This window comes from Antechinus flavipes, chromosome 3 (genome assembly GCF_016432865.1).
Source record: "Antechinus flavipes isolate AdamAnt ecotype Samford, QLD, Australia chromosome 3, AdamAnt_v2, whole genome shotgun sequence".
Taxonomy (NCBI): domain Eukaryota; kingdom Metazoa; phylum Chordata; class Mammalia; order Dasyuromorphia; family Dasyuridae; genus Antechinus; species Antechinus flavipes.
Genome location: NC_067400.1, coordinates 516069855 through 516097167, shown reverse-complemented (window position 1 = coordinate 516097167; position 27313 = coordinate 516069855). Strand labels below are relative to the sequence as shown.

The 27313-nt window shown below is 37.4% G+C and overlaps 1 protein-coding gene across 1 annotated transcript in view; it reads left to right on the top strand.

Moving 5' to 3' along the window:
* Positions 1–27047, top strand: part of MYO7A (myosin VIIA) — a 151872-nt gene extending 124825 nt beyond the window's left edge. The window contains exons 37-47 of the mRNA XM_051987061.1: positions 819–972; positions 1892–2047; positions 3188–3293; positions 5109–5222; positions 7737–7824; positions 10904–11010; positions 14293–14478; positions 15600–15716; positions 22097–22180; positions 24366–24485; positions 26175–27047. Coding sequence (XP_051843021.1) covers positions 819–972; positions 1892–2047; positions 3188–3293; positions 5109–5222; positions 7737–7824; positions 10904–11010; positions 14293–14478; positions 15600–15716; positions 22097–22180; positions 24366–24485; positions 26175–26264 — 1322 coding nt within the window. The 3' untranslated portion in view covers positions 26265–27047. The remainder of the gene's footprint in view (positions 1–818; positions 973–1891; positions 2048–3187; positions 3294–5108; positions 5223–7736; positions 7825–10903; positions 11011–14292; positions 14479–15599; positions 15717–22096; positions 22181–24365; positions 24486–26174) is intronic.
* Positions 27048–27313: the final 266 nt, after the last annotated feature.

The following is a 27313-nucleotide window of genomic DNA, read 5'->3' as shown; positions in this document are numbered from 1 at the left end:
AAAATTTTTCCTGCTGTAGAGCTCAGTTTTCCTCATCTGTAAGGTAGAGCTTAGATGGAGTTAAATGACTGAGTGCCAAAGTAATCCTACTTGCTCTGATAAATTAGCAAAGGAGGTTATATTTTTTCTTCTGCTCAAGAATCATATGAAGGCCTTCCTTCCTTGCCACAGAGCTACCCAGGTCTGAGATTCACTCAATTCAGAGATTAAACTCATCCTGTGTGGGTTGAAGTGAGAGGAGAGTGGAAAAGAGAAACAAGGAAAAGGGGAAAAAGAAAAGGGGGAAAGAGAGAAAAGTAAAAGAAGATCCAAGAGGATAGACATCCCAGACAAACAAGAGACTGAAAAATAGAAATACACAGGAAGAGAGAGAGGGCAAAGTGTAAGAGATGCAGTTTGGGTACCTATACAGAAGATTAAGTTAATAGATTTAACAAATATTTAAAATTCTATAAAATCTCTGATGGCATTTCAGGCTTGAGAGAGATCAGTCCTGCCCTCATGAAGGTAACATTTTGCAAATATCAAAGTCATATTAGTTGCTTCTTCCATTATTACTTCCAGGATAGCTCTGTCACTTTGATAGGGCAGGTATAAAGTTCTCCATTTTTAGGATGAAGAAACTGATACCCAGAAAATTTCAGTGACTTCTGACTCCAAGTCTATCCCCTTTTACCAACTCCACACACCTTCCTGAGGACTTAATGGCCTCTAGTTGAACATCCAGTCTCTAAGCATCTATTAAAAACACCCTCCCCACAATTCCTAGTTAGTTCTCAGTTGGCTATTGGTTAGTGTTTCCTTGACAGCTGGTTTACCCATGCTCAAGTACATGGGTGACTACCCCTCCAAGAGGACCCGCTCTGTCAATGAGCTCACAGACCAGATCTTTGAAGGAGCATTGAAGGCTGAACCTCTGAAGGACGAGATCTACGTACAGATACTTAAGCAGCTCACCGACAACCACATCAGGTCTGTAACTAGAATGGGCCCAGTTGTTAGGCTGGGAAGCTAGCAGATGATAGGAGCCAATCCAGGTATGTGTCTCCATGTACCATATTCCTACCCATCTCTCAAATATTACCTCTTCCATTTAAAAAAGAAAAGTCAGCTCCATGAACATTTATTCAGTGATTATTATGAGCAGAGCCTAGGAAATTCTAAGTATCTTGAAGACACGCCCCATGAAAGCCTGTCTGCCAAGCCTGTTTGTGAAGTTGGCTATGGTATCATCTGTGGATTACCAAAATTTTCTTTGATTGAATATAATTGAAATATAACCTAAACATTCACAGAATATCAGACCTGATATTATCAATCCTTTTATTTAAGATGAGCCAGAGAAATAAAGTGGATTGCTTAAAGTCAAGTCAGGGTTAGAATCCAAGTATTCTGATGGCCAGATTAATACTCTTCCCCTGTTCAGGGGTGTACTGCACTCATTTCTGACTGGTACTCTTTGGAGAGATGATTATTTAATTTTCAAATAAGCATTTATTTAAATACATTTAAGAAATCAGAAAACACTGCACACCAAGGCTTGATTTATTGTTTTGTTGATTGTTCTAGACTTAAGAAGGTTTTAAATAATTTTAATTTAATTTAAAATGAATTTTAAATAAGGTGTCAGGCCTACTTTCCCCTCTAGAGATCCAATTGTTAAACATTTACCAAAACACTCTTGCTCTTGTTTCATAGTTGGTTCAACTAGAAGAATATAGCTAACCATGATGACTGTTCCCTCCTTTCCCCAGGCATGTTGTCACCTTTTCATGCTAGGTCTGGAACTACAGGAAATCTCCCTGATCCCACCCTCCTATCCCTACTGTGACAGGGGGATAGCATGTACTGCTGTGACATCTCATTTGGCTGGTATCTCTCTGGTGTCCAGGTACAGTGAGGAGCGAGGCTGGGAGTTACTCTGGCTATGCACAGGCCTCTTCCCACCAAGCAACATCCTGCTTCCCCATGTGCAAAGGTTCCTTCAATCCCGGAAGCATTGCCAGCTGTCCACGGACTGCATGCAGAGGCTCCAGAAGGCTCTCAGGTATGGGCAGGCTAAGATAAAATGCAGTGTGAATTCCAGGGAGATGGTTCTCAGATAAACATAGGAATACTAAATCATGGAAACTCAGGTGTGTGAGGGAACTTCCAAAGGATCATGGAATAATAGAATTTAGAACCAGAAATAGAACTAAAAGCATCCTTAGATAACTAATTCACTCCCTTTAGTTTATTGTTTTCAAGTAGAAAAAAATTTTTTTCCTCCTTCACACTTCTAGTCCCCAAGTCTACTCTGGCACTTGGGGCCCTAACAGGTGAGCTTTTGCCTTACTTTGCAATATGCCAAGCCTCCTGACATGTCTTGGCCAAATTTTCTAATTGAGAAAACTGAGGCAAACAGGGTTAAGTGCCTTACTCAGGGTCACATAGCTAGTAAGACCAGATTCAAGCTCAGGAAGATGAGTCTTCCCAACTCTAGGTCCAGCACCCTTTCCATTGTGCCAACTAGCTGCTTACACATATAATACCTAAATGTTTCCATATTAATCTTCCCCATGAGAGCTTCTTGAAAGTAGGGATCCCTTTTTTTGTCTGTCTTTGTTTATCTAATGTTTGGCACAGGGCCTGATTAATGCTTCTTGTTAGAATTGCACGTTTAACCTATATTGGATTATTTACTGTCTAGGAGGGGAGAAGGGAGAAAATTTTAGAACACAAGGTTCTGCAAGAGTGAATGTTGAAAACTATATATGCCTATATTTTGAAAAACAAAAAGTTATTATGAAAAAATTTATTCAAAAAAATCTGACCAAGAAAAAACAAAAAGTTAGTTTAAAAAGATAACTGAGAATGATCTCATGAATGTAAAAAAAAAAAAGTAAGTGCTTTTTCTTGTTGATATATTTCATATCTCTCCAACAAGACTGAAAACTTCATGAGGGAAGAAATTATATTAATATAATGGTTGTGAGAAATGAAAGAAAAGGAAAGAACCAAGGGGCTTCAGGAGCATCTTGGGCATCTCTATGTAGGTTTGATGGATTCTTGTATTAAATGGGTATCTCTGCATCTTCATTAGCCACCCATGTGACTGTACCCATGTTTCTGAGTAGGCTCTTACACCCTCACCTGCATCCCTGGTTTTCCTGGTCTCTGACAATGAATGATATCCTTTGCCTTTTAGGAATGGCTCTAGGAAATATCCTCCCCATTTGGTGGAAGTGGAGGCCATTCAGCACAAAACCACTCAGATTTTCCACAAAGTCTACTTTCCTGATGACACTGATGAGGTAAGCTAAAGGCTGATGTAGTTCATTAATTCTCTATCTAACCCTTGTTAGACTGGGGGGACAACAGGACAAAGGAGCTCCAGGATGGCTGTCATTGGACTTAGAGCTAAAAGAGACTTTAAGGATCACCCAGTTCAGCCTTCTCATTTTACAAAGGAAGAAAACAAGGGGAAGTGACTTTGCTTAAGATTATGGAGGTAGTACTTGGCAGTTAGGATTCAGATCTAGTTCTTTTGACTCCAAATCCATTCTTCTTATCATTACTTAATTAGATTCTACAATCAACTTCCAATTGACCCAATATTCTCAAACTTTGTGGGAATCATACTAGAAATTCTGCTAATTCTGTTTTTTTCAGGGACTATGTCCTTTACCCTGCTAATCTATGGCAGGATTTCCCTGCCTTTTTCTTAGCATTCTTTCTTTTGTGGCCATGGCCTTCAATGCCAGGAGGACTTCCTTATCAATAACTTTCTCAATGCTACTTTATTAAGATTATCCTTCTTATTCTAGTCACTTTCAAATCCCATGGCTGGCATCCCTTCTTACCATTCCCCTTCTTACTGTTAGTATGTTGGCTAAGTCAACCACAAGGTAACTGTTTAGAAATCAGTTCCTCATAGAATACAGGATTACAAAAAGAGTTGGAAGGGACTTCGGAAGGCATCTAGGTGAACCCCTACCTAAGCAGGAACCTCTTCTTTAGTTTCTCTGACAAGTGCTAGCCAGCCTCTCCTTAAATACCTCCAATAGCCGGCAACTTACCACTTTCTCAAGGCAGCCCATTCTACACTGGAATAATCTCTAATTATCCTTAGAGTCTTTTGTTTCATTCCAATGCCATATGGAGCTTGTCAGGTAATTCCTGCATCATGAACTCATGCTGTGGTCTCTTAAGGACTGGCAAGCATTGTGAAGTACAACTATTTATTAAATGTTTCCTGCATTCACGGCCTATTGCTCAGCATTTGGTATCCAAAGATGAGCAGCATGATCTCAATCCCTGCCCTTGAGAAACTTCTGTTCTAGTTCAGGGAATTGCACAAATAAGTCTTATACAGGGTAGAGAATAATGAAGTGTGTAGGAAAAGTGAAACATGGAGGCTCCAGAGATTTGGAAAGGAAGGATTTAGATTTGTAGAGTTTAGAAGAAATTTAAAGTTTATCTAGTTCAGAATTATATAGTGAAAAGAGCTGGGAGTCAGACGACTAGGACAGAAGCTCTACCTCTATCATTGTGACTTTGGATGAATCCCTTAACCTCAGTTTCATCTTCCAAATGAGGGAGTTGGACTCCTTCCAGCTCTAGAGCTCTTTACATGTGAGGAAACTGAGGCTGAGAAGTGAAGTCCAAGATTACATAGATGGTAGCAGGATTTTGGATTTCTAATTTCTGGCCAGTTCTTTTTATCTATACTTCCCCAACTGCACTTCAGCCTGGGGAAATCAAGGAAGGCTCTGTGGAAGAGAGGGTACCTGATTTGGTTCCTGAAGATGGCATAGGGTGGAGTATGGGTCTTACAAAGATATGGAAGAGCAGACAGAAAGAGAACAATGACAGTTATGAGAAGAACAGTTGGACCAGAATCAGAAGAAAACTCCCAGACCAAAGTAACTAAGGTAGAATTGTCTGAAGTTTAAAGAAAAAAAATTCCCCAATTTTCTTGCAGCAAATGTGGGAAAAATGAGTAGGAAGGTAAGAGAAAATTCCTAGGAAACTTTTGTGGATATAGGTTTCCAGGGGGAATAGGTTGGGATTTGGGGGAACACTGTTGGAAAAGAACTCTGATAGTCTAGTGTCTTCCCTTCACATAGGCCTTCGAGGTGGAATCCAGCACCAAGGCCAAAGACTTCTGTCAGAGCATCTCCACTAGGCTGCTTCTGAAGGCATCAGATGGATTCAGCCTCTTCGTTAAAATTTCTGACAAGGTGAATCAGTCAATCATCAGCAAGGACAGTTTGGAGTTGTGGAATATATTAGTATTGATGGGAAGGTGGAAGAGGTGGTAGTGAGACAGATTTTAAAACTGGCAGAATAGTTGATAATTCAATTAGAGAGATAAAGTAGAGCAGTCACTCTTTCTTGTATATCCCTACTTTGGGAAGACAGACACATTAATACACTGTCGATTTGGTCCACTCATTCTGGAAAACAATTTGGAATCATGTCTGGATGATCACTAAAATACTTCTACCCTCTGCCAGTGATGCCAGTACTAAGCAAATACATACTGCAAGGAGATTAGAGGTAGAAGAAAGATCCCACATTTACAAAATCTTCATAGCAAGACCTGCTACATTGTTAACCTATGCCCTAAGTTTCCCATCTCTCTACCTTTACTTGTACATTTCCTATGCCTAAAGTGTTTATACCTCCCATTGTACCCTCCCACCATCTATTGAAATTCTAACCACAACATTCAAGGCTCTGCTTAAACTGTCACCTCCTCCAGAAAAGCAGAAAATCTAAACTAAGAATCATTTCGTGGCTATAATGTATGGGACGACATTGACCTTGGTGAGAGAGATCTTAAGTTGATGTAGGGATGAGAAGACAAGGTAAAAATCAACAAAATAAAACTCAGGCAAGAAGTACATGAGTACCTATTGAAATGATGTGAGAAACCCATAAAGGAATGGATCGCTTCTAGTTAGGGATGATCAGGGAACACTTCATTGAAGAGGTGCTACCTAAGCTTAAAAGAAGGAAGGAATTCCAATTCAATTCAACATTTAATTGCCTACAATGTACTAAGTATGTTCTGGAGACACAGAGGCAAATGAAGCAATCCCTGCCCTTGAGAGATCTGTGTTCTACTATTCTAATGGGGGGAGAAGGTTAGGGGCGGGGGAAGGATTCATTCTAAGCATAGGAGATGCCATGAGGAAAGGGTAGAGAGAGACTGAGAGATGATGAATAGCTTTCCCTGACCCATTACCCCATCACCATCAATTTCTGCCTTAGGCCAAAGTAATCTTTCCATTTCATAAGGATACACACACACACACATACACACACACACACACACGTTGCATAGGATCACATATTCAAGTAAAAAGACCCAGTGCTCAAATGTTGGGGTACAAATTAGCAAAATACTTTATTGACATTATAAACTATGCTAAGAAGCAACATTTGGCTCATGGAAACAATCCCTGTGGATCAAATGGTTTCTCCTTATAAATAGATTTCATCATATACATAATATATAGTACAGTCCATATATATATATATATATATATATATACACACACACACACATACATACAAACACACTCATATTATATGTGTGTGTATAAATATATGTGTGTATATATACATAGATATAATATATTTGTGTGTGCATATATACACATACCTATACATACACACACAGACTTATATGGGCAGTGTGTATAGATGTGCGTGATGTGTGTATGTATATGTATATATATAAACATGTATAATTCTCTACAGAATATTGTTACTTTGTACTTAAGATTGTAAAGTTAACTGTAACTTTATAAGTTAATACAACAACTTTCCATTTAATACATGCATTTATATAAAGATAAGTATATATAGTAGAAGGAATAATGGAAATGTTAATCTAGGAATCTAGGACTTGTAGATAAGTAGGAATTAAATAAACAGACATTGGAAGGAAAAGGACTCTAGGCAAGAAAGGACATGGAAGCAAAAAAGGAAAGAATAGTTTTGGAGAATAATAAGTATTAGTAGAAGGAATAATGAAAATCTTTTTTTTTTTAACTTGCCCAGGATCACACGGTTAGGAAGTATTAAATGTCCAAGACAAGATTTGAACTCAGGTCTTCCTGACTTTAGGGTTAGGGCTTTATCCACTGCACCACCTAGCTGCCCTTGAAAATCTTAATCTAGAAAGCTGGGACTTTTAGACAGGTAGAAATTAAATGAATAGTAATTGAAAGGGAAAGGATGCTAGGCAACAGTGCAGAAAAAGTCATGGGGGCAAGAAAGGAAAGGATAGCTTTAGTGAATAATCAGTATGTTAAGGGAATTAATGAATGGGACCTAAAGCTGGAAAGAATAATTGAAAACTGTATTCTAGGCTAAAGAGTTTGAACTTCTTTCTTTAAGCAGTGGGGAGCTGCTGGGGGGTGGGTGGGTATAGAGGGAGCAGAGGAATGATTTGATCAGAGCTGGTACCTAGAAGGGGTTGTTCTGGTAGCCTTTTTAACATAGACTTGGAAGGAGGAGTGATGAGACAGGAGAAGACTATTACAACATCCTAGATAAAAGACTTGCGTGGTTTTCTTTTTTCTTTTTGTATTATAATTTGTTTAGTAACTTTAAAATTAAAATGTGTGGATTTGTCCGTTAAAAAAAGAGGTAATTTGGGTTTGAACTTGAGTAGGAATAAAAAATAGAAAACAGGGGTCCCCTGTTAGTTACCTTGCCCCAATGGAGATGTTTCTCTCCAGGTCATCAGTGTCCCTGAGGGTGATTTCTTCTTTGACTTCGTCCGACACTTGACAGACTGGATTAAAAAAGCAAGACCCATGAAAGATGGTAAGAATCTGGGAATTTTTTAGAGCTGGAAGTGATCTTAAAGGGCCTCTGGTACAATTTTGTCATCATCATAGAAGGCAACTGAGTTCCAAGAAGGGACCTTGGCTTGTCACATATTCTAAGAAGTTGACTTTTGGTGGATTAAAAACATACAATTCAATCTAGGAAATCTGGGGCTTAATGCCTTATAAATACTTATACTGTAAATTTATATGCCTTCTTAAAGCTAATCTATTTTATATACTTTTGTATACTTAATCATTTATATACTTTATATACTTTTTACATACATATACATAATAGGAAAAATAATAGAAACCTTAATCTAGTAAACTGGGACTTGTAGGAATTAAATAAATAGACATTGGAAATGAAAAGACTCCAGGCAATGATGTGAGCAAAGGCATGGGGGTAAGAAAGGAAAGGATTGTTTTGGAGAATAGTTAGGGAGCTGTTTTGTTTAAAATGCAATGTAAGTAAAGGCATGACAATGCTCACTTACTACTTAAGTATGTCAATTATATATGCCTTCCTAAAGGTATTCCATAATTCACAACTATTTGTCCAATTACCTTCCTGAAACTGGGGGTGGGGAGGCTGGATAAACTGCTTTCTCTCAGGCCCTTTCCTGATTCTTTAATTTATTATCTTTCAAAGAAGTCTAAGACCATGTCTTGAGTTAATCTTGGTATCTTCCAGATAACTTTGCACTTAATAAGCTTTAAAAAAAAAATTAAATGTGTTTTAAAATGAACTAAGGACTTTCAATGGTTCCCCATGATAACTGTACTCTCATTGTTTGGGATATCCTTCCATGGGTATAGATTTCCATCAATACGTGCCTTCTCATTCTATCCATCCCAGTCTTCACATACCAGCCCTATAAGCAGAAAATGTGTTGAAGGTCTTTTTCTAGCTTACCGGGTTCCTTGGATGGTTCTCAGGCTTGCTGTGCTATACATGTCATTCCTTTACTCTCACTACATGACTGATCCACTTCCCTTGTGATCTTACATTACCTGAATCATACATTTATGTCATTTCTTGTAATAATCTTGTAATAAGATAATGTGCTATCTCTTATTTAGAACTATTGTGTTTCTTTCCATTCTAATTTAGATTCTTCAGGCAGTGATATTTATAATGCTTTGCAGACTTTAAAGTGCTATACAAAAACTAGGAATTGTTGTTATCAATAGAAAACTATCAATGGTAGAATAAACAGGTTTTGTGTAAAGGAATAATTTGGAATCATTGAAAGCACAGAACAGTTTCTCAAATGCAATTCAACCTGCTACTTTCTTCTTACTCAATTCTGGCCCCAGATCATAGTCCGTCATGATAGATATACATACATATCATAGACACACATATACATTTGCATAAGTATATATACACATATGATATACACATATACAATTAATTATTATAGTATTTTTACATATGGTTATGATATATGTAATATATATATATATATATATTGCCTGGTTAACACTTTTCCAGTAAGTAAATTCCCTCTGCTAAAAATAGGTTGAACATTTCTTTGAGATTTATATTCTTAGTGAATTATTTGAATGTGTGTATGTATACATACACATATGTATATATGTATACACATGTACACATACACAAACTTGGATATAAGGATGTTAGGACATGTGCTTTTATTGGTATATGCAACTCCCAAACAAGGAAACTCCCTCTATTAATTAACCTCTGCCATTTTTGTGTTTGGAAGTTGACTGGAATACAAAGAGGTAAGATGACTTACTTGTCCAGAATCATATAGGCAGTGACCTTGAATTCTGACCTTTTCATGGAATCAAAAAGTGTGAGGATTGAAAGGGATCATAACAAAATTCCTTATGTTTCCAATTCTTTCTCTGTAAAGTAAGGGGGTCAGATTAGCTCTAAATCTTATGATTTAAGGATCTATCATTCATTTTTATTTTATCATATTCTCCCCCATATCACCAACACTACCAAATTTTACAGATGATACTAAACTCCAGGGTAGGAAAATCATATGTGGCCACATATAAAATCTGGAGTACAGCCCAAGTCTAGTACTCCTAGGTTTTCTGCCAGATTACTTCCATCTCCTAACACACACCTCTTTTGCTTAGAGCCTTGAGCTCTCCTCTAAGGTCTCTCTGATAGGGCACAGAACCATTTCAACAATTTCCTTTAATCTTTAATATTATAAATATAAATATAAATATAAGATCACATTTAAATATTAAGTCTGCAGAGCACTAGATGCTGGAGAAAATGCAGTTTAAACAAAACTTGCTCCCTACCTTCATGTAACTCAGACTCTAGTAGGGGATAAAACATAAACTGAAAGTATAACATCCAATGTTACCTGATATATGATTTAGAAAGATGAAAAAAATGTGCTACATGAAGTTCTAAAAGGGAGGATTGATTCTTAGCCATTGAGAAAGTCAGGGAAAGCTTCCTAAAAGAGGTGGCTTTTGAAAAGGATTTACAAGATAAATGTGGAAGAATTCACCAATTAGAGGACGGGGGCAAGAGAAGTATTTCTCTTCATCAACTCCCCCTCCCCCAGATTATCACAGTAACCTCTTAATTGGTCTCTTTGCCCCAAGTCTTCCTCCATTACAGTCTATTCATCCCTATATCTAAAATACATTCTATCCTTATCTCTACCTCATATAGTTTCTCTTTTCCTGTAAGATGCATCTCAAGTACCATTTTCTGCATTGTCTTTTTTGACTCTCCCAAAAGCTGATGCTCTGCCTCCCAATGTATTCATATTTAATTATTTTCTGTATTATGTTCACTTACTTTATATGTATGTTATTCATATTTATATAAGTCCTTGTTGTTTCTCCCATTGGAACACAAACCTCTTGAAGATAGGGATTGTTTCATTGTATTTGTACCTTTAGTGCCCCAGCACTACTTGGGTGTGGGGGTCCTTAAAAAATGCTTATTGATTGACTGATGAATTGTTTGATGATTGATGTCAAGGTTGACAGTGCCCAGTGGCCCTCAAAGCCCATAAGTTTCATTTCCAGGATTGCCCAAGCTGATGTTAGGCCTGTCTTTGCAGGAATTGTGCCTTCTCTTACCTACCAAGTGTTCTTCATGAAGAAGCTCTGGACCAATACAATTCCTGGGAAGGATCCAATGGCAGACTCTATTTTCCACTATTATCAGGTAAGCATGGGACATTCTCTTTGGATGGATCCATGCTGCTGGAAGAATAGAAGTGACTTTTCTTTCCTTCTAAACTTAGAGAAATTCTAAGATCTAAGGGCTACTCAGTGATGACACTTCTAGAGAGACTTTTGCTCTTGGCAAAGGGATCCATTGTTTAGCATATAATAAGCACTATCAAATAATAATTAATTACTTAATAATCAATTTATTGATTGATATGAAGACTGACCTTATTTAAGGATCCCTCTTCTAACCCATTTACCTAATCCATCACACATACCCCCACCTCCTCCAATGACCTGTCCCTTATAGAGGTGTCTTCTAGAGACTGAACTCTGTTATTAAATAGGGATTGTTGTACCCATTTTTTTTTTGCTGAGGCAATTGGAGTTAAGTGACTTGCCTAGGGTAACACAGCTAGGAAGTTTAAGTGTCTGAGCCTAAATTTGAACTCAGGTTCTCCTGACTTCAGGGCTGGTGCTCTATCCACTGCACCACTGCACCCTGTTGTACTCATTCTAAAGATAAAGAGACTGCAGCTATGAGAAGGAGAAAATACAAGAAATATTAAATTTAAGTATAAAATTCTCTTTACAGAAATAATAGGAGACAAATAATTTGAGAGATTTATTACTTAAAGTTAGGCTATGTTATCAATGGAGTAAAAATAATAATACCAAAATTTATTTACAAATTTAATGAATACTAATCAAATTGATTATTAATCAAATTACTCATTAAAACCAAGGGATTAATGTGTGGGATTAGATAAAATAATAGCTAAGTTCATTTGAAAAAAAAGTAGAGTTTCAAGAGAAATAATAAAAAAAAAATACAAGTGAAAGGAGCATAGCATTACCAAACTTCAGATGATATAATAAAGCATTAGTCATCAAAATATAAATATAATCCATTGATAAGTAAGAAGCAGAAGCAATTGAAATTTTAAAGTGTACCATTGTTTAATAAATCCAGAACATAAATTTCTGGATACTCACTTTTTTATAAGAATTTATGACTTTTTATAAGAAATGCTTGGCAGAAATTAGTTTTAGCTCCAAATATTTTTCATAATAATATCAGAATGGAAACATAACTGGAAAATAAAATGTCTCACTACAAAAATACTTAGAAGTATCTCCTAGAGGAGATATAATTTTATTTTATTTTTAAATTCAATTTTATTTTGTTTCCACTTTTGAAACTTCTCTTTCCCATCTTTCCCTCAACAATGCATTGAGAATGCAAGAAAAGCAAAGCCCATTATAAATATGTGTGTATACCCCCCACACACACATACATATATGTTTGAGCAAAACAACTTTCCACATTAGGCATATCATAAAATATCAAAAGAATCTCAGATCAAATGTATTTCACAATAATGACTTAGAGGAGAATCTTAACTAAACAAAGGGTGATAAAAAGATAAACTAGACAATTCTGACTACATAGAATTAAAATGCTTCTGCACAAATAATATCAATGAAAATTGAAAAGAAGTTGTAGATTAATAAAAAAAAAGTTTACCTCAAATAGCATTGATAAAAATGTGCTATTTTGAGATACATAGAAAATTGATATAAATAAAATAACATCCAATGGATGAGTGTTTAAATTTTTAAAAAGATTATTTGTCCATTTCACAAAGCCTATTCACAAGCCTCATGCCTCTCTGATCTACATGGAAGCTATAACTTGCTCCATTTCCAATGTGGGCTAGATCACCTCTCCTTTTTTTGGGGGAGGGGGTCCTTTGGGAGAGCTGGAATCCCCTGCAGCTATCCTGCCTCTTTAAACCAGGAGTTCTCCTAGTTTGAGAGGCAGGACAAAATATTTATGTGAGTACTAGGAAGGCAAGATATGGTGGGAGGTGATATAATCAGGAATGAGGGAGTGGAATATAATTCCTGCTCCCAGGGATTCATTGTTCTAGTGTAAAATACACCTGGTCCCTTTAGCCTATTATATCTCAGAGTTCCCAAACTCAAGAGATCTACTTAGTTGCATCTTCTCCAAGGTAGGATCACATTTGCCACCAGATTTGACTAGTCAAAGAATATTAGCAGTTTGAACAAGTATACTTTTAAAACTGGATCTATGATTCCATTATGTAGGGAGCTCCCCATAAGGAATTCCACACTCAATACATATTGGCAAATATCCTGCAACTTTTGGTCTTAGAGAGTTCTCTTCCTAGGACAGTGACAGGTTAAATTACTCTCCCAGGGCCCACACATAGTATGTATCAGAGTTAGGGACTTGGAACCAAAGTTTTTCTGACTCCAGATTCAGCTTTTTGTCATATCATGCTACCTCAACACTTTATAAAGGAAGAATAGCAAACTATGTAAGTGATTTCATGAAAACATTATCCAAATCACTAATAATAAGAGAAATGCCAATAAAAACAACATCTTACAAACTGTCATTTACAAAAATGAGAAAATGTTCATGGATTGTTGAAAGACAGGCACAATATTTCCCTATTGATGGAACTGTGAACTGGTTCATTCATTCTAGAGTAACATGTAAACAAAGAGACTCAATTGTCCAGGGATCCTACTGTTAACTTTCTACCTCATAAGAAGTCAAAATCATGAAGGAGCCCATATACACCAAATATTTGTATCAGATTTTTTTTGTGTGATTGCAAAGAATTGTAAAGAAAGCAGATTCCCATCAATAGGGAGATGGCTAAAAAACAAACAAATAAACTCTCCAGCATGTAAGGATCCACTCATATGAAGGTAATGAAATATTATGCAGGAAGAAATGATGATTCTGAGTTTAGAGAAATATAGGAAGATTTGTATCAACTGATGCAGAAGGAAATAAGTAGAACCAAGAAGAGGATATATGTATGACAACAACATGGCAAAGGAAGTCATTTCTAGAAGGAAGTTAGTCTCTGAGTACTTGAAAATTCCAATGAGTGTCCTGAAGCCCATACTTACCACTTTGTGTCAGGTGGGAAGTGAAAGAGAAGAATTACTAGAAAAGAATATTGTATGCATTGTCAGATGTGGTTACTGTACTGGACTTCTGTGATTGATTTTTATTATTAGTTACATGGCATGGTTTAAGCAGCAGGGAAGGGTGAGATGATGATGATATAAAGACAAAAATCAATAAAGATAAAAAGTTTTCAAGAAAAAAAGAAATTTAGCTTTGAATGATTATTATGGAGGGTCTTGAATGCCTGGCATTAGTGAGCCATTAAAAGGTCTTGAAGGAAAGAGCCATTTTCCCCTGTCCTCATCCTGCAGTCTCTTGCAGGAATTGCCCAAGTACCTTCGTGGTTACCATAAATCCACCCGGGAAGAAGTCCTTCAGCTGGGAGCCCTGATCTACAGGGTCAAGTTTGAAGATGACAAATCCTATTTCCCAAGCATTCCCAAGATGCTGCGTGAGCTGGTGCCACAGGACCTTATTCGGCAGATCTCGCCAGATGACTGGAAAAGGGTGAGCAAAGCTATCCCTAGAGATGATGGATTCCCTCTGTTTTCTGGCACACTTCAGTGTCTTACCTATACTAGGTAATTCATGCTTGTTGATTGGCTAAAGTTGAAAGTCGAAGTGGCTGAAGGGGTTTAAAAATTGTTGGCGTAGAGAAAAAACAAATTAGTCCTAACTTTCAAATAGAAGGAGGGGTAGATTCTTCAAGCTATAAGCTTATAAGTTTGATTCCAATTAGAATTATAATTCTAGAATATATTATTAAAGGGATAGTTTATGAACAATTAGAAAATTATAATCACTAAGAGATGATGCTTATCAAAAGTTCTTCAACAAGAACAGGTCCCTATCTTAACTCATTTTTTAAAATGTCACTAGCCTGTTCTTATCAATTCAATTTAATTCAGTATACATTTGTTAAGAGTGCATTGTACACAAGACACCATGATGGGTTCTTGGATAGAATTTTGGCCACCAGGTAATAAGTTTTTTAAGATATAGCAAGTCATGAAGACTGTCTATTAAGACTTTGGAGGATTATGATACATCAATAAAGAAAATAAATACCCATACCAGTGAAATCATAGATCCAAAGTATTGATGTATACTATGCTGGAAGATTAAGGGAGTGCCATTGACATTCCCTCATTTGGAAGGGATTGTCTTCTATTATTTGTATTGGAATACAAGCACTGTGTATTTGTATTTGGATTTATAAAAGGCATTAATAAGATTTATCATTATCTCTTTATGAAGATTCTGAGATTTTGCGATTTTTAAAATGGAGAAATATGAATTAGATGATAGTACAAGTGAGTGGATTTTAAACTAATTGTCTTCTAGGTTCAAAAAAATATTTATTTTTTGTTAAACCTAGTGGGAGGTCTTTACTGGCATATCCCAGGGATCTGTCCTTGGGCTTGTGCTAAGCAATATTTTTATCAATAACTTGGATTATGTCATAAGTAAAAAGGTTTATCCCACTGTAGGTAAAGCAGAAGGATAGCTAATCCATTGGATGATAGATGCTTAAATGCCTTCTCCCTTTGAGATGTAACATTATAATATTAGTATCATTGTTTTCCCTGAATACACTGAAATAATCTGTGGTGTGTGTCCTCTCACAGTCCATTGTGGCCTATTTCAACAAGCATGCAGGAAAGAGCAAAGAAGAAGCAAAGCTGGCCTTTCTGAAGCTAATATTTAAGTGGCCAACGTTTGGGTCAGCTTTCTTTGAAGTGAAGGTATGAACTTTGTCTCTTACCTGAGGGCTTGGAGGGAGGTGGGAGCAGGCCTTGTTAAGAAGGAATTAGAAGGAGATGGGGACTGAGACCCAAGAGAAGGGGTTTAAGAGAACAATACACATGACAATAATGTAAATAAAAATAACATGAAAGGATAGATGAACTGAGATGAAACATAGTGAGAAATTTCCATCCCAGAGAATAAGAGATAGAAAACCTTTCTTCATGGTAGAGAGAGATGAGATCCGATAGGTGCAGAATGTTATACACTGTCAAGACATAATTTCTGTGTTAGTTTTGTTTACCGAGGGTTTAGGAGTATATATGAGGAATAAGTATGATGTAAAAATCACAGATCATCACTAGAACTTTTTATAAAAAGGATAGAAATTCAGATTAGAAAATATTGAAATAAGCATTTATAAGTACCTACTGTGTGCTAACACTGTGCTAAGTTTTTTACAAACTTTACCTCATTTGATCCTCAAAACAACCCTGGGAGGTAAGTGCTGTTATTATTCCCATTTTACAGTTGAAGAAACTAAGGTAGACACTAATTGAATGACTTGCTCAGATCACAGAACTAGTAAGCATCAGACCTCAGGTCTTCTTGACTCTAAGCCTAACATCCTAAGCACAATTTTTCCTGGACACTTCATCCTCTGTTAATGGAGCAAAGGAGGAAAGGTTGAGAAAAAACAGAGTGGTTTTGAGGAATGGGGGAGAACAAAGGAATTCAGGATATGTGACTTCAATCTTCTCAGTAATGTAGATTAGCAGGGTCATCTTATGAGACCCAAAGGACTATGAGTGGAGGGGAGATTTAAAGAGAGATATGTTTGAGTGTTGAGCCCTCAGATCCTGTCTAAGATGCTCATTGTGTATGACCTCAGGCAGGTCATTCATTCAGCCTTCCTGAATTCTCAATTGTTTCACTATGAAATCAGGGGATGTACCAGAGCCTCCAGGGTCTCATTAATTGTAGAATCACGATGATATGATTTAGGACTTGACTAGGATTTGGACTAATCCGGGTCAGAAATGTGATGGGGAATTAATCAAAAGTAAATAAGAAGAGGTTTCTGGACAGTGAAGACTCAGGCAAGCAGAAGAGTTTGAGGAGAGCCAGGTAGCCAAGTTTTATGACTCTCCTACTTGCACTTCCAAACACTGCTGGGAGGTTCCAGTTGTGAATCCAATCCCAGTCCAACCCAAGAATCATTTATCATGGCCATTATGAGAAAGGTACTGTACCTGGTACTAGGAACTAGAAGAAAAAGCCCATAGCAGGCCCTGCTCTCAAAGTGCTTACATTCTACCAAAAGACTACAATGTGTAAACAGATAAAAGTATGTACCATACATAATAATTTGAGAAAGGAGAAAGACCTACCAACTAGGGAGGAGTCAAATGAGATAACACAGATAAAGAGCTTTATAAATTTTAAAGCTCTATTAAAATCTATTATTGTTATGATCATTTTCATTATTATTATTATTATTCAGAAAGACTTCCCATAGGAGGTAGCACTTCTGATGAGCCTTGGATGAAACTGGGGTATCTAAGAAGTAGAGATGAGGAGGGAATACAAGAGATGGAATGTGGAGTTGAAGAAACATCAGATAGATTTCTAATGTTTTGGTTGGAACTTAGAGTTTGGGCAGTGAGATACAATCAGTCTGGAAAGGTAAGCTAGAGCTACATTGTGATGGGCTTTATACTAAACAGAGAAAATTATATTTTATGTTAGAAGCAATAGAGAGTCATTGAAGGATCTCAGCCAAGGGGATAACATAGAAAGATACATTTTAGAAACATTATTTTGGCATCTATTTGTAGAAGAATTTGAGAAAGCAGAAACCCAAATCTGGAAGTCAAGTTAGAAGCCTCTAAAACCAGTTCAATGTCAATCACATTCAGGGGTATGCTCTGGTTTTCTGAAAGATTCACTTTTATGCTTATTCTGCATCATTAACATTTCCTGCAACAATTTTTCTTGCGTCAAGTCAATCAACAAAACAATAAATCAAGCTCTATTTTGTAGCATTTGCTGATTTCTGACTCTAAGCAAACCCCAGACAGACTTAATACATTGTTGACGAAGCTATGAATTGTTTAAAAATAAAAGATTCTGAAAAAAATTGGAATCATTCCAAGAAAGTGACAAAGATGCCCATACACACTAACCAGCGAATGATTCCACTGTTGAACACATATTTCAGTTTATGGAAAAAAAAACCAAATAAACCAAAATATTTATAATAGCACTTTTAGTGGTAGCAACAACTGGGAACAAAGTAAAGGCCTGGTGATGTGGGAAATGGTTAACCAAATTGTGGTATAGGAATGTAATGGAATATTTCTGTACTGGAAAAATATGATAAATACAGTGAAACATGGAAAGCTGTGTATGAACAGATGCCAATAAAATAAGGACAACCAGGAAAATAGTATACTTAGTAACTATAATAATATAAATGGAAAACAAAAACAAACACAAAACAACAAAATAACAATATGAATGTTTTGAGATTATAATTGACCAAATTTGTTTCCAAAGAATAGATAAAAGATACATTCTTTGCAGAAGTAGAGGCCATGGATGTGAAAAACTGCATATAACCTAAGACTTGTTCAATATATTGGTTAGTTTTGAAGAACTTTTTTTCTCATCTTCTCTATTCTTTATTATAAGCTCTTGGGAAAATATGGGGAAAGAATCCAGTAAGAAATGTAGGTGATGTAAGAACAAAAGATGTCACTAAAATTTATTTTTTAAAAAAATAGTCCTGCTGAGAAGTAAAGTGAAGCTAAACGAAGCTTGTGGCCACGTGAGCAGAAAAGGGAAGTGATTTAAGACAGATTGTGGATAGTGAATAAGAATCCACAATCAATTAGATATAGGGAATGGGAGTGTAGAAGTAGATATGACTCGAAGGTGTCTCAGAGGTTGTAAGCAGGGCAAGGAAAGGGGGAAAGGAGTAAGAATTTAGATAGTACTTACTACGTGCTAGGTACTGTGCTAGGCTCTTCACAAATATGACCTCATTTGATAGTCACAACCTGGGAGGTAGATGCTGTTATCACCATTTTACAAGTGAGGAAATTGAAGTGTTTGTCAGTTAAATGGGAAGAATTAGTACAAATTACAACCCAAGAGACAACCTGAGCAGCTGAGCTTCCTCTGTCTGAACTTTCTCCTTTGAGTTGTCAACTCTTACTGGTTAGAGCTTATTTAAATAAGGTTATGCTTTAATTACATGTCATATGCTTTTGGTTTTATTCTCATAATTGAGTTGTTATTGTTAATTTTGCTCTAACAAATCAGTGATGTGACTATATGTAGATGGAAGATTTGAAAATGACTCTCAGCTTAAATGATACAGCTTAAAATGAGGGAGATCTGAGTTCACAAGTGACCTCAGGTTCTTTCTAGCTGAGCAAGTCACTTAATCCTGTTTGCCTCAGTTTATTCATCTGTAAAAATGATCCAGGGAAGAAATGGCAAACCACTATAGTAGCTTTGCCAAGAAAACCCCAAATGGGATCATAAAGTGGATACAACTGAACAGCAACAACAGTTACACAGGTAACTCTTTAATTCTGGTCTGTTAAGGTTAAAGTTAGTTTTCATTTGGGGGGGAAACAACCCAAAGCCTCCTGCTTCTCTGTGTGAATAAAATATTTATTATATACAGGTATAAACTTTGTAAGCAGCAATCTTTTTGGTCACAGCTTACAGGTGGTCCAATTATTCTTATATTTTCTCTTCTTGACCTGTTTTCCAGATTTGTTTCTCTTAAAAAATATTTCACATTGTTTTTTTTTTTCATTCTTTATCTTCTGTTTTGTTATTTCTTGGTCTTTTATAGCTTCACTGGCTTTCCCTTGCTCAATTCTAATTTTTAAGAAGTTATTTTCATCATTGAGACTCTATCTCTTTTTCTAGTTGCTTAACTCCTTTTGAAAATCTTGTTTTTCTTGGAGAGTTTTTATTTATTTTTATAAGTTTTTTCTCACTGTCTCTCACTTAATTTCTTTTTTTTTTTTTGAGTTTTTCTATAAATTCTCTGGAGAGGGAGCCATTTCACATTACTCTTTGGGGTAGAAGCTTTTTTTACTTCAGTATTCTTCTCTGAAGATAAACCATGGTCTTTCCTATTCTGATAGTAGGTTTCTATGGTTGGATTCTTTCTTCTTTGCTGGTTCATCATTTTTTTAATGAGAAGTATTAGTGTAAGCGCCCCTAATTGTGGGGTGAGAGGATGGTATCTCTAGCTTCACTTCAGCTCTTCCCTCTGACCTGGAACCCTAAACCAAAAGCTCCTTGCTCCTACAGGTGCCTGAAGCCAAATTCTATAGTGTGTTTTAAAAAAAATTTCACAGTTTTAAAAACTTTATCTTTTATTTTCTTAGCAAAGGGAATTCTGGGTAAGGAAACATCCTTTTCCAATGCATGTCAACACTTACTCTGTGACTTAGCATTGTCTAGGGTATTGTTAAGTAACTTACTCAGTGTCACACAGGTAATTTTTTTTGTAAATATTATTTTATCTTTTCCAATTACATGTAAATATAGTTTTCAAATTAATTTTTATATGATTTTGACTTCTACATTTTTCTTCTGCTCATCCTCCCCTTTTCCCTCCCCAAGATGGCAAGCAGTGTGATATAAATTATACATTTGCAATCATGTTAAACATATTTCCATGTTAGTCATGTTATGAAAGAAGAATCAGAAAAAAAGAAAAAAATAAGTCATACAAAAACCCCCTAATGAAAATAGTATGCTTCAATCTACATTCAGACTCCATAGTTCTTTCTTTGAATGTAAATAGCATTTTCTATCATGAGTCTTTTGGAATTGCCTTGGATCAGTTACTGCTGAGAAGAGCAAAGTCTTTCATAGTTGATATCTGCAGAATGTTACTGTGTACAATGCCACCTTGGTTCTATTCACTTCACCCAGCATCAGTTCTTGTAAAACTTTCCAGGTTGTTTTATTTTTTTAATCTGCCTGTTCGTCATTTCTTATAGAATAATAGTAATCCATTACTTTCATATACCACAATTTGATCAGTCATTCCCCAATTGATAGGCATCCCCTGGCTTTCCAGTTCTTTAGCACTACAGAAAGAGCTGCTTTAAATATTTTTGTACATGTAGATCCTTTCTTCTTCTTCTTCTTTTTTTTTTTTTGTGATATCTTTGGAAGACAGACCTAGTAGTGATATTGCTGGATCAAAGTGAATGCACCATTGTACAGCCCTTTTGACATAATTCTAAATCATTCTCCAGAACAGTTGGATCAGTTCACAACTTTACCAACAATGTATTAGTGTTCCAATTTTCCCCTATCTTCTCTAATATTTATCATGTCTCTTTTTTGACATATTAGTCAATCTGATAAGTAAAAGAGTTGTTTTAATTTGCATTTCTCTAATTTTTTTATATGACTAACTTTAATTTCTGAAAACTGTTACACAGGCAGTCTTGTCAGAGGTAGGCCTCCCTGGCTTAGAAGTTGCCTCTATCTATCCACTATGTCACACTTCCTCTAATTATGGCTCCTCTTGGCCACAAAATGGAGCTTGGTCTCTCAAGAGCCTTGCCACTGAATCTTAAGGTTTGTCTGGATAAATCTACTAAGCTGGAAAGATTTTCAGTATTTGCCTAATGACCAAAATGTGTCTGTCATTTAAGAACCAGCTGAGCTAAGTTTAGAGACACATCACCAGAAGGCTGGCCAAAGGGTGATGACCTTTGGTGGTTATAATTGCTTATGAAAATAGGCAGTACTATCTGTGCCTGAAAAAGTATTAGCACTATTCACATAAGTGAAATCAAACGATTTTTTTCTTCAATGTGTATATCTGTATATGTATGTGTGTGTGTATGTATATATATATGTGTGTGTGTGTGTGTGTGTGTGTGTTTAGATAGATACACATGTATGTACATACATTTTTTCCTTTCTAAAGATTTTATTGCCTATGTGGATGGGGAGTGCTGTGTGTGTAATTGGACTAATATGGTAATCAAGCAATCCAATTGTATGATTCAAATAAGTAGCTGAGCACAGATGGAAGAGAGATGAGACTGCTGCTCCTGGGTAGGCAGTTTTTCTGAAGGCAGCATGAGCTAAGCTGGTCTTTGAATGATTTACCAGTTGAAGATAAGTTGGAGAAAAGGAAGAAATGTGTCTTGGAATGAGACAAAGCCCTGGAGCTGGAAGATAATAACTATCTTCTGGAGATAGTAACTTGGCTATTTTCTTGCCTCCCAAAAATTTCATTTTCCTTGGGTTCCTTGGCTTAGTGTTAGCTTTCTTCACAAAATGTTTTGGGAATCTGACTGCTTTTTTTTCCCCTCTTTGCCAGCAAACAACTGAGCCAAACTTCCCTGAGATTCTCCTAATCGCTATCAACAAATATGGAGTCAGCCTCATTGATCCCCGCACCAAGGTGAGAGGGACATCAAGGAAGCAGAAGTGAAGACTGGAGGGAGGTTGGGTTTGGGGTGCTGCTCATTACCAATTTATCACAAAAGAGTGCTCCAGGGAGGCATTAGGCTGACCTAGAGACCATGCTGACTGCCTGAGGAGGTAAAGGATCTGAGTGCTCTTCCTGGCTACCTCACTTGTTGGCAGTATGCTCCTGGGCAAGTCATTTCTCCACTTGGTGCCTCCTTTCTCTCTTCTAATTGGGATGGGATTATATGGACTATAAAGATGAATAATTACATTATAGAACCTGCCCTCAAAGAGTTTATAATCAAATTAGGGCATACAACATGGGAGTATAAGATTATTAGGTTTATATAGAGAATCTGAGCTCTGTGAGTTGTAGGGTCCATAGAAATCATCTGATCCAATCCCTAATTCTATAGTTAAGGACCCTGAGGTTTAGAGAAGTTGTGACGTAACACCAGGTTACACAGGCAGGTCATTCTCAGTCACACAAGTGCCCTAGGCAGCTCAAGACTATAAAGTGCAGAGGAGTGCTGATCTGTATTTCTGGAGTGACCTTTCATGCCTAGAGCCCATCATGACCACACACTTGAAAAATCCCCTTCCTGGGGGTGGGAGTGGTTAGGAAAGATTTCTTGGAGGACAGCAGGAATGCGAATTAGAATACTGTCCCAACCTAGGGAACAGCTGAACACAGCGGTTTCCTTGGTGGCCATTAGGAACCACTGAAGACTTTTTTAGCATTAAGGTGACATGACCATGAATTTTGTTTTGTTTGGTTTTATTTTGCTGAAGCAATTGGGGTTAAGTGATTTGCTTAGAGTCACACAGCTAGGAAGTATTAAATGTCTAAGACTGGATTTGAACTCAGGTCCTCCTGACTTCAGAGCTAGTGCTGTATCCACTGTGCCATCCAGCTGCCCAATGGCCATGAAATTATGATAAAAGTATGGATCAGAATAGGGTAAAGGAGGAAGGAGGAAGGAAGGCTGTCTGAAGTTATTGCAATAGTTCAGGCAAATGTTAATGAGGATCTATAGAAGGGTAATGGAAATGAGAATAGACTAGATGGACAAGTGAGCTGGTGTTAGGGAAAGAATACTCACTGCTGCTTTGAAAAAGGGCCTAGATCCTATAGTTGTATCATTTTTCTTGCATGGGACTCAGAAAAATGAAATTAAAATGATTTGAGGAGAAATGGAAAAAAAAAAGTAATACTTAGTCTGACATCAGAGGACCTAGATTCAAGTGGCTCATCTTGTCTGCTATCAATCAAATGATAACTTTTATTAAACATATAGTGTGTGCCGGGTACTGTGCTAAGCTCTAGGGTACCCTAGGAATAGAGTGACAAAAGTGAAAAATATTAAGATTATTAATGTTGTGTGTGTTTGCCTCAGTGCAAAAAGTAATGGACTTGGTGTCAAGTCCACCCAGGTGGTGTCAGGAAGAACTGAGTTCAAATTCAGCCTCAGAAACTAGCTATATGACCCTGGGCTAGCTATTTCATCATTATTACCCCAATGTCTTCATCTGTAAAATGGGGATAATAGCATCTACCTCCCAGGGTTAAACAATATAGCTGTAAAATGATTTGTAAACCTTAAAGCACTCTGTAAATATTAGTTATCATTTACATTAATGACATGATTTTTATAGGTCATCAGAACCATCTCTATAGCTTCAGGAAAGAAGCCAAATTCATGTTAGGGTGATTTTTTAGGAGAAAGAAGATACAAATGTCCTTCCCTCTGGAATTATTCCAGAGTTTAATTAACCTCATTGTCAGACATTCTCCCTTTAGAGTAATTCTGGTCTGAGAGGCCACATCCCAGAAGCTATTTCTCTTTAATCCTCAGTTTCATACAGTTGGAAATTTAGATGTGAAATGTCTTCCTAAAGCATTGAGTCAGACTCCCTAATGTCACTGATGAGGAAACAAGAGCCTCAGGTGGTTCAGGTGTCAGACCTGGGCTTGCAGTCCAGGACTTGTGACTGTAAGGCAATGCTGACTTCCCCACAGCTGCTGCTTCTCCCCTTTTGTAAGTTGGGGACATTTAGCTAGCCCATCTCAGAAGTTTGTTCCTGATCCACATTTCTTGAGAAGTTAGGAGATGGTTCAAAGACAGGATCAGCAGCAAAGAGACTTGGTACCTCATAAAATTGCTCCTCTTTTTCAGGATATTCTCACCACTCACCCCTTCACCAAGATCTCCAATTGGAGCAGTGGGAACACTTACTTCCACATTACTATTGGGAACCTGGTACGAGGAAGCAAGCTACTTTGTGAAACTTCCCTGGTAAGAATACCTTTCATTCACCTACAGACTGCTCGAGACTGAAGGCTCAGTCTTCAAATCCCATCTCTAACATTGTAATCTTGGGCAAGACAATTTTTCACTCAAGGAAGTCCTCAGTTTCAATCTGTAAATAAGAGGGTACAAGATATAGCTCTTATTGTACCGATGGTTTGCTACTGAAATCATCCATATTGTCTAGCCTCAGGAGACCCCTGAGTGACCAGCAGCCCCTATCAGTCAGTCGGCAAACATTAATGAAGCTATGAACTCGGCTCTGGGCTAAACCCTGGGGACACAGTAAAAAACAAAAGACAGTTTCATATTTGTGGGGTGCCTAAGCCTAAGGATTCATTGTGTGGCCAGGGTGGGATGGCCTGATGGAAAAGATTCAGTTTAAGTTTAAATGTAAAGCATTCGGCTGTGATGTTTCCTAGCTGTGTGATGAAAGGCAATTCACATCACCTCTTTGCAACAGTTTCCTCCTCTTTGAAATGGGAATCATATTATTTGAACCACTGTTCCATGGAATGGTTGTTACCTGTGAAATACAGTATGTGAATTATTAGGATACAAAGAGCCAAGGGCAGGGCTGAGACTGGGGTTGATGTCCAGGCTAAGGGCTAAACTCACCATGCGGTTAGGATAAGAAATCAGTCCTGGATCAGGCAAAGTCATCCTCTAACTGAGAATGACTTCAAGACTCAGTGTGGATTCAGTGGTAGGATTCAGTCTGAGGCTAGGATTAGGACTCAGCCTGGAAATGGGGTAAGGTTTAGGTTTGAAGACTCAGACTGGAATTGTAAGACTACAATTGGTGTCCAGGATGTCTAAGGACTTGGCTCAGTTTGAGGCCAGTGTTAGGGATCTGGTGATAAAAAATATATTCTCTTATGTGGAAGCAGAGTCTGAAGCTCTGGCTCATTAATTCTATTAAATCAAGGAAATCCAGATCAGGGGTTTCTTTGAATATTTCACAACAGTTGGCATTTTTGGTATTTTAAGTTTTTAAAAAATTTTACTATAATTTACATCCTTTGTAATGCTATATCTATCTATATATCTATATCTATCTATATCTATATATCTATATCTATATATATATATATTACATTTAAAAACATGATTCCAAGAGTGAGTTAATAGGCATTTTATCCTGTTTGTCCCAAGAGGTCACGACACTTTGAGTCCCTTCTCTACAGTCAGCAAGAAAAGTTGGGTCACTTTCTGGAGTCAGGTTAAAAATCCATGAAGATTTTTACTATCCAATTTCAGGAAATTACTCTGGACATGGAGGCACCAAGATTATTAAATGACAGAAAATAGTTTCATAGAGTAGGGTACCACGCTGTCAAGAGACTTAGAAACTGTTCCCACCTCTGACACTCTCTCAAGGAACTTACCTTCTAGAGTTACTATTTGTGTGACTCAATTTCCTCCTCTGTCAAGTGAAAAGGTTGAACTAGAGAACCTTTCATAGGCTTTCATGAATTAGTGACTTTTAAGGATTAGGCAATTGGAAAAACCAAGGGTGAATGTCCATTGTGTGACCTGAAGGCCTGATTTAGCCTCTCTTGTGCTGCCAGTTAACATCTGGCTGCAAAAAAAAAAAAGTGTTGGTAAGACTTGCCCACAATAGTGCCTTTTGTTAAAGTGACAATTTCATTGTCTTTGTCTTCTTCCCGTCTTTAGGGCTACAAAATGGATGACCTTCTAACCTCCTACATCAGCCAGATGCTCACCACCATGAGCAGACAGAGGGGCAGCAGGGCTGGCAGATGAATGGAGACACACCACGGGCACTTGGTTCTGGCCCTGATGAGCCACCAGCTGAGGCCCGTGGGCTACCTCTGTAGCTGGGGAAGGACTTTTGTTCTACAGGCAGAGACTATGGGGGAAGGTTCAATGGATCAGGTCCCAGTCCCTGATGGGGACAACCTAGACTCAGACTTGGATTCTGCCTCCAGTGAAGATGATTATTTGTGACTAGGCTCAGAGCCACTCTTGCCTTATAGGGGACACCCTCCACTCTTGACATTTGAACAACACTGGATTCTAGTATTAGCTTGACCTCTGACTTGCTGTGTGACTGGGAAAATTATACTCCTCCTGAGCCAGAGTTTCTTCTGTAAAATGAGGTCAGGTTTGGAGGTCTCTTGATGCACCCTCCAGATCTGAGATTTTCTGATTTTCCACTTCTGGTCCTGTTCTCAACCACTCAGTGATGCTTAGAGCCACCGAGAAAGCCTCCCACATGGTGTAATGTCTTAGAGCTCTCTGCAGCTCAACACTCAGGCAGACACTTGGCCTCTTATCCAGAAAATGTACCCATGAAATGTTACCCTGATCTTCTCAGAGGTCCTCCAATCTCACCCAGAGTCTTCCGCCTTCCTTCCCCCCAAAAAAATTCTCCAGTAGGTAGCCATCCCCTAGGTGGCTTAAAAACATGGTCTCATCCACTAGTGGATGGAACTTTTAATTGGAACTTTTCCTGTTTGCTGATCCAAATTGTACATCTGACACTTTCACTCATTATAAATGAATAAAGCATTCATTCAGTGCTTATTATTGCTTAACCCCTGGGATACAGAAAAACCCAAAGTAGTTTTTGCTCTCAAGATTATTTATGGAAGACACCACAGAGAAAAAGTTTCAATAAAATCCCAAGATCCTTAGGGTACAATCACAAAAAAGATGTTAAAGCTTACAGTTTCTTGTTGGTATAAAAATAGAACAAGCTCCATCTTTTTCTTTCATGAGACCACCATCTATCCAGCCTTTCCAATTCTTGGAAATCACATGCTGCATTCCTTTCCCTAGCCCTCCCTTTA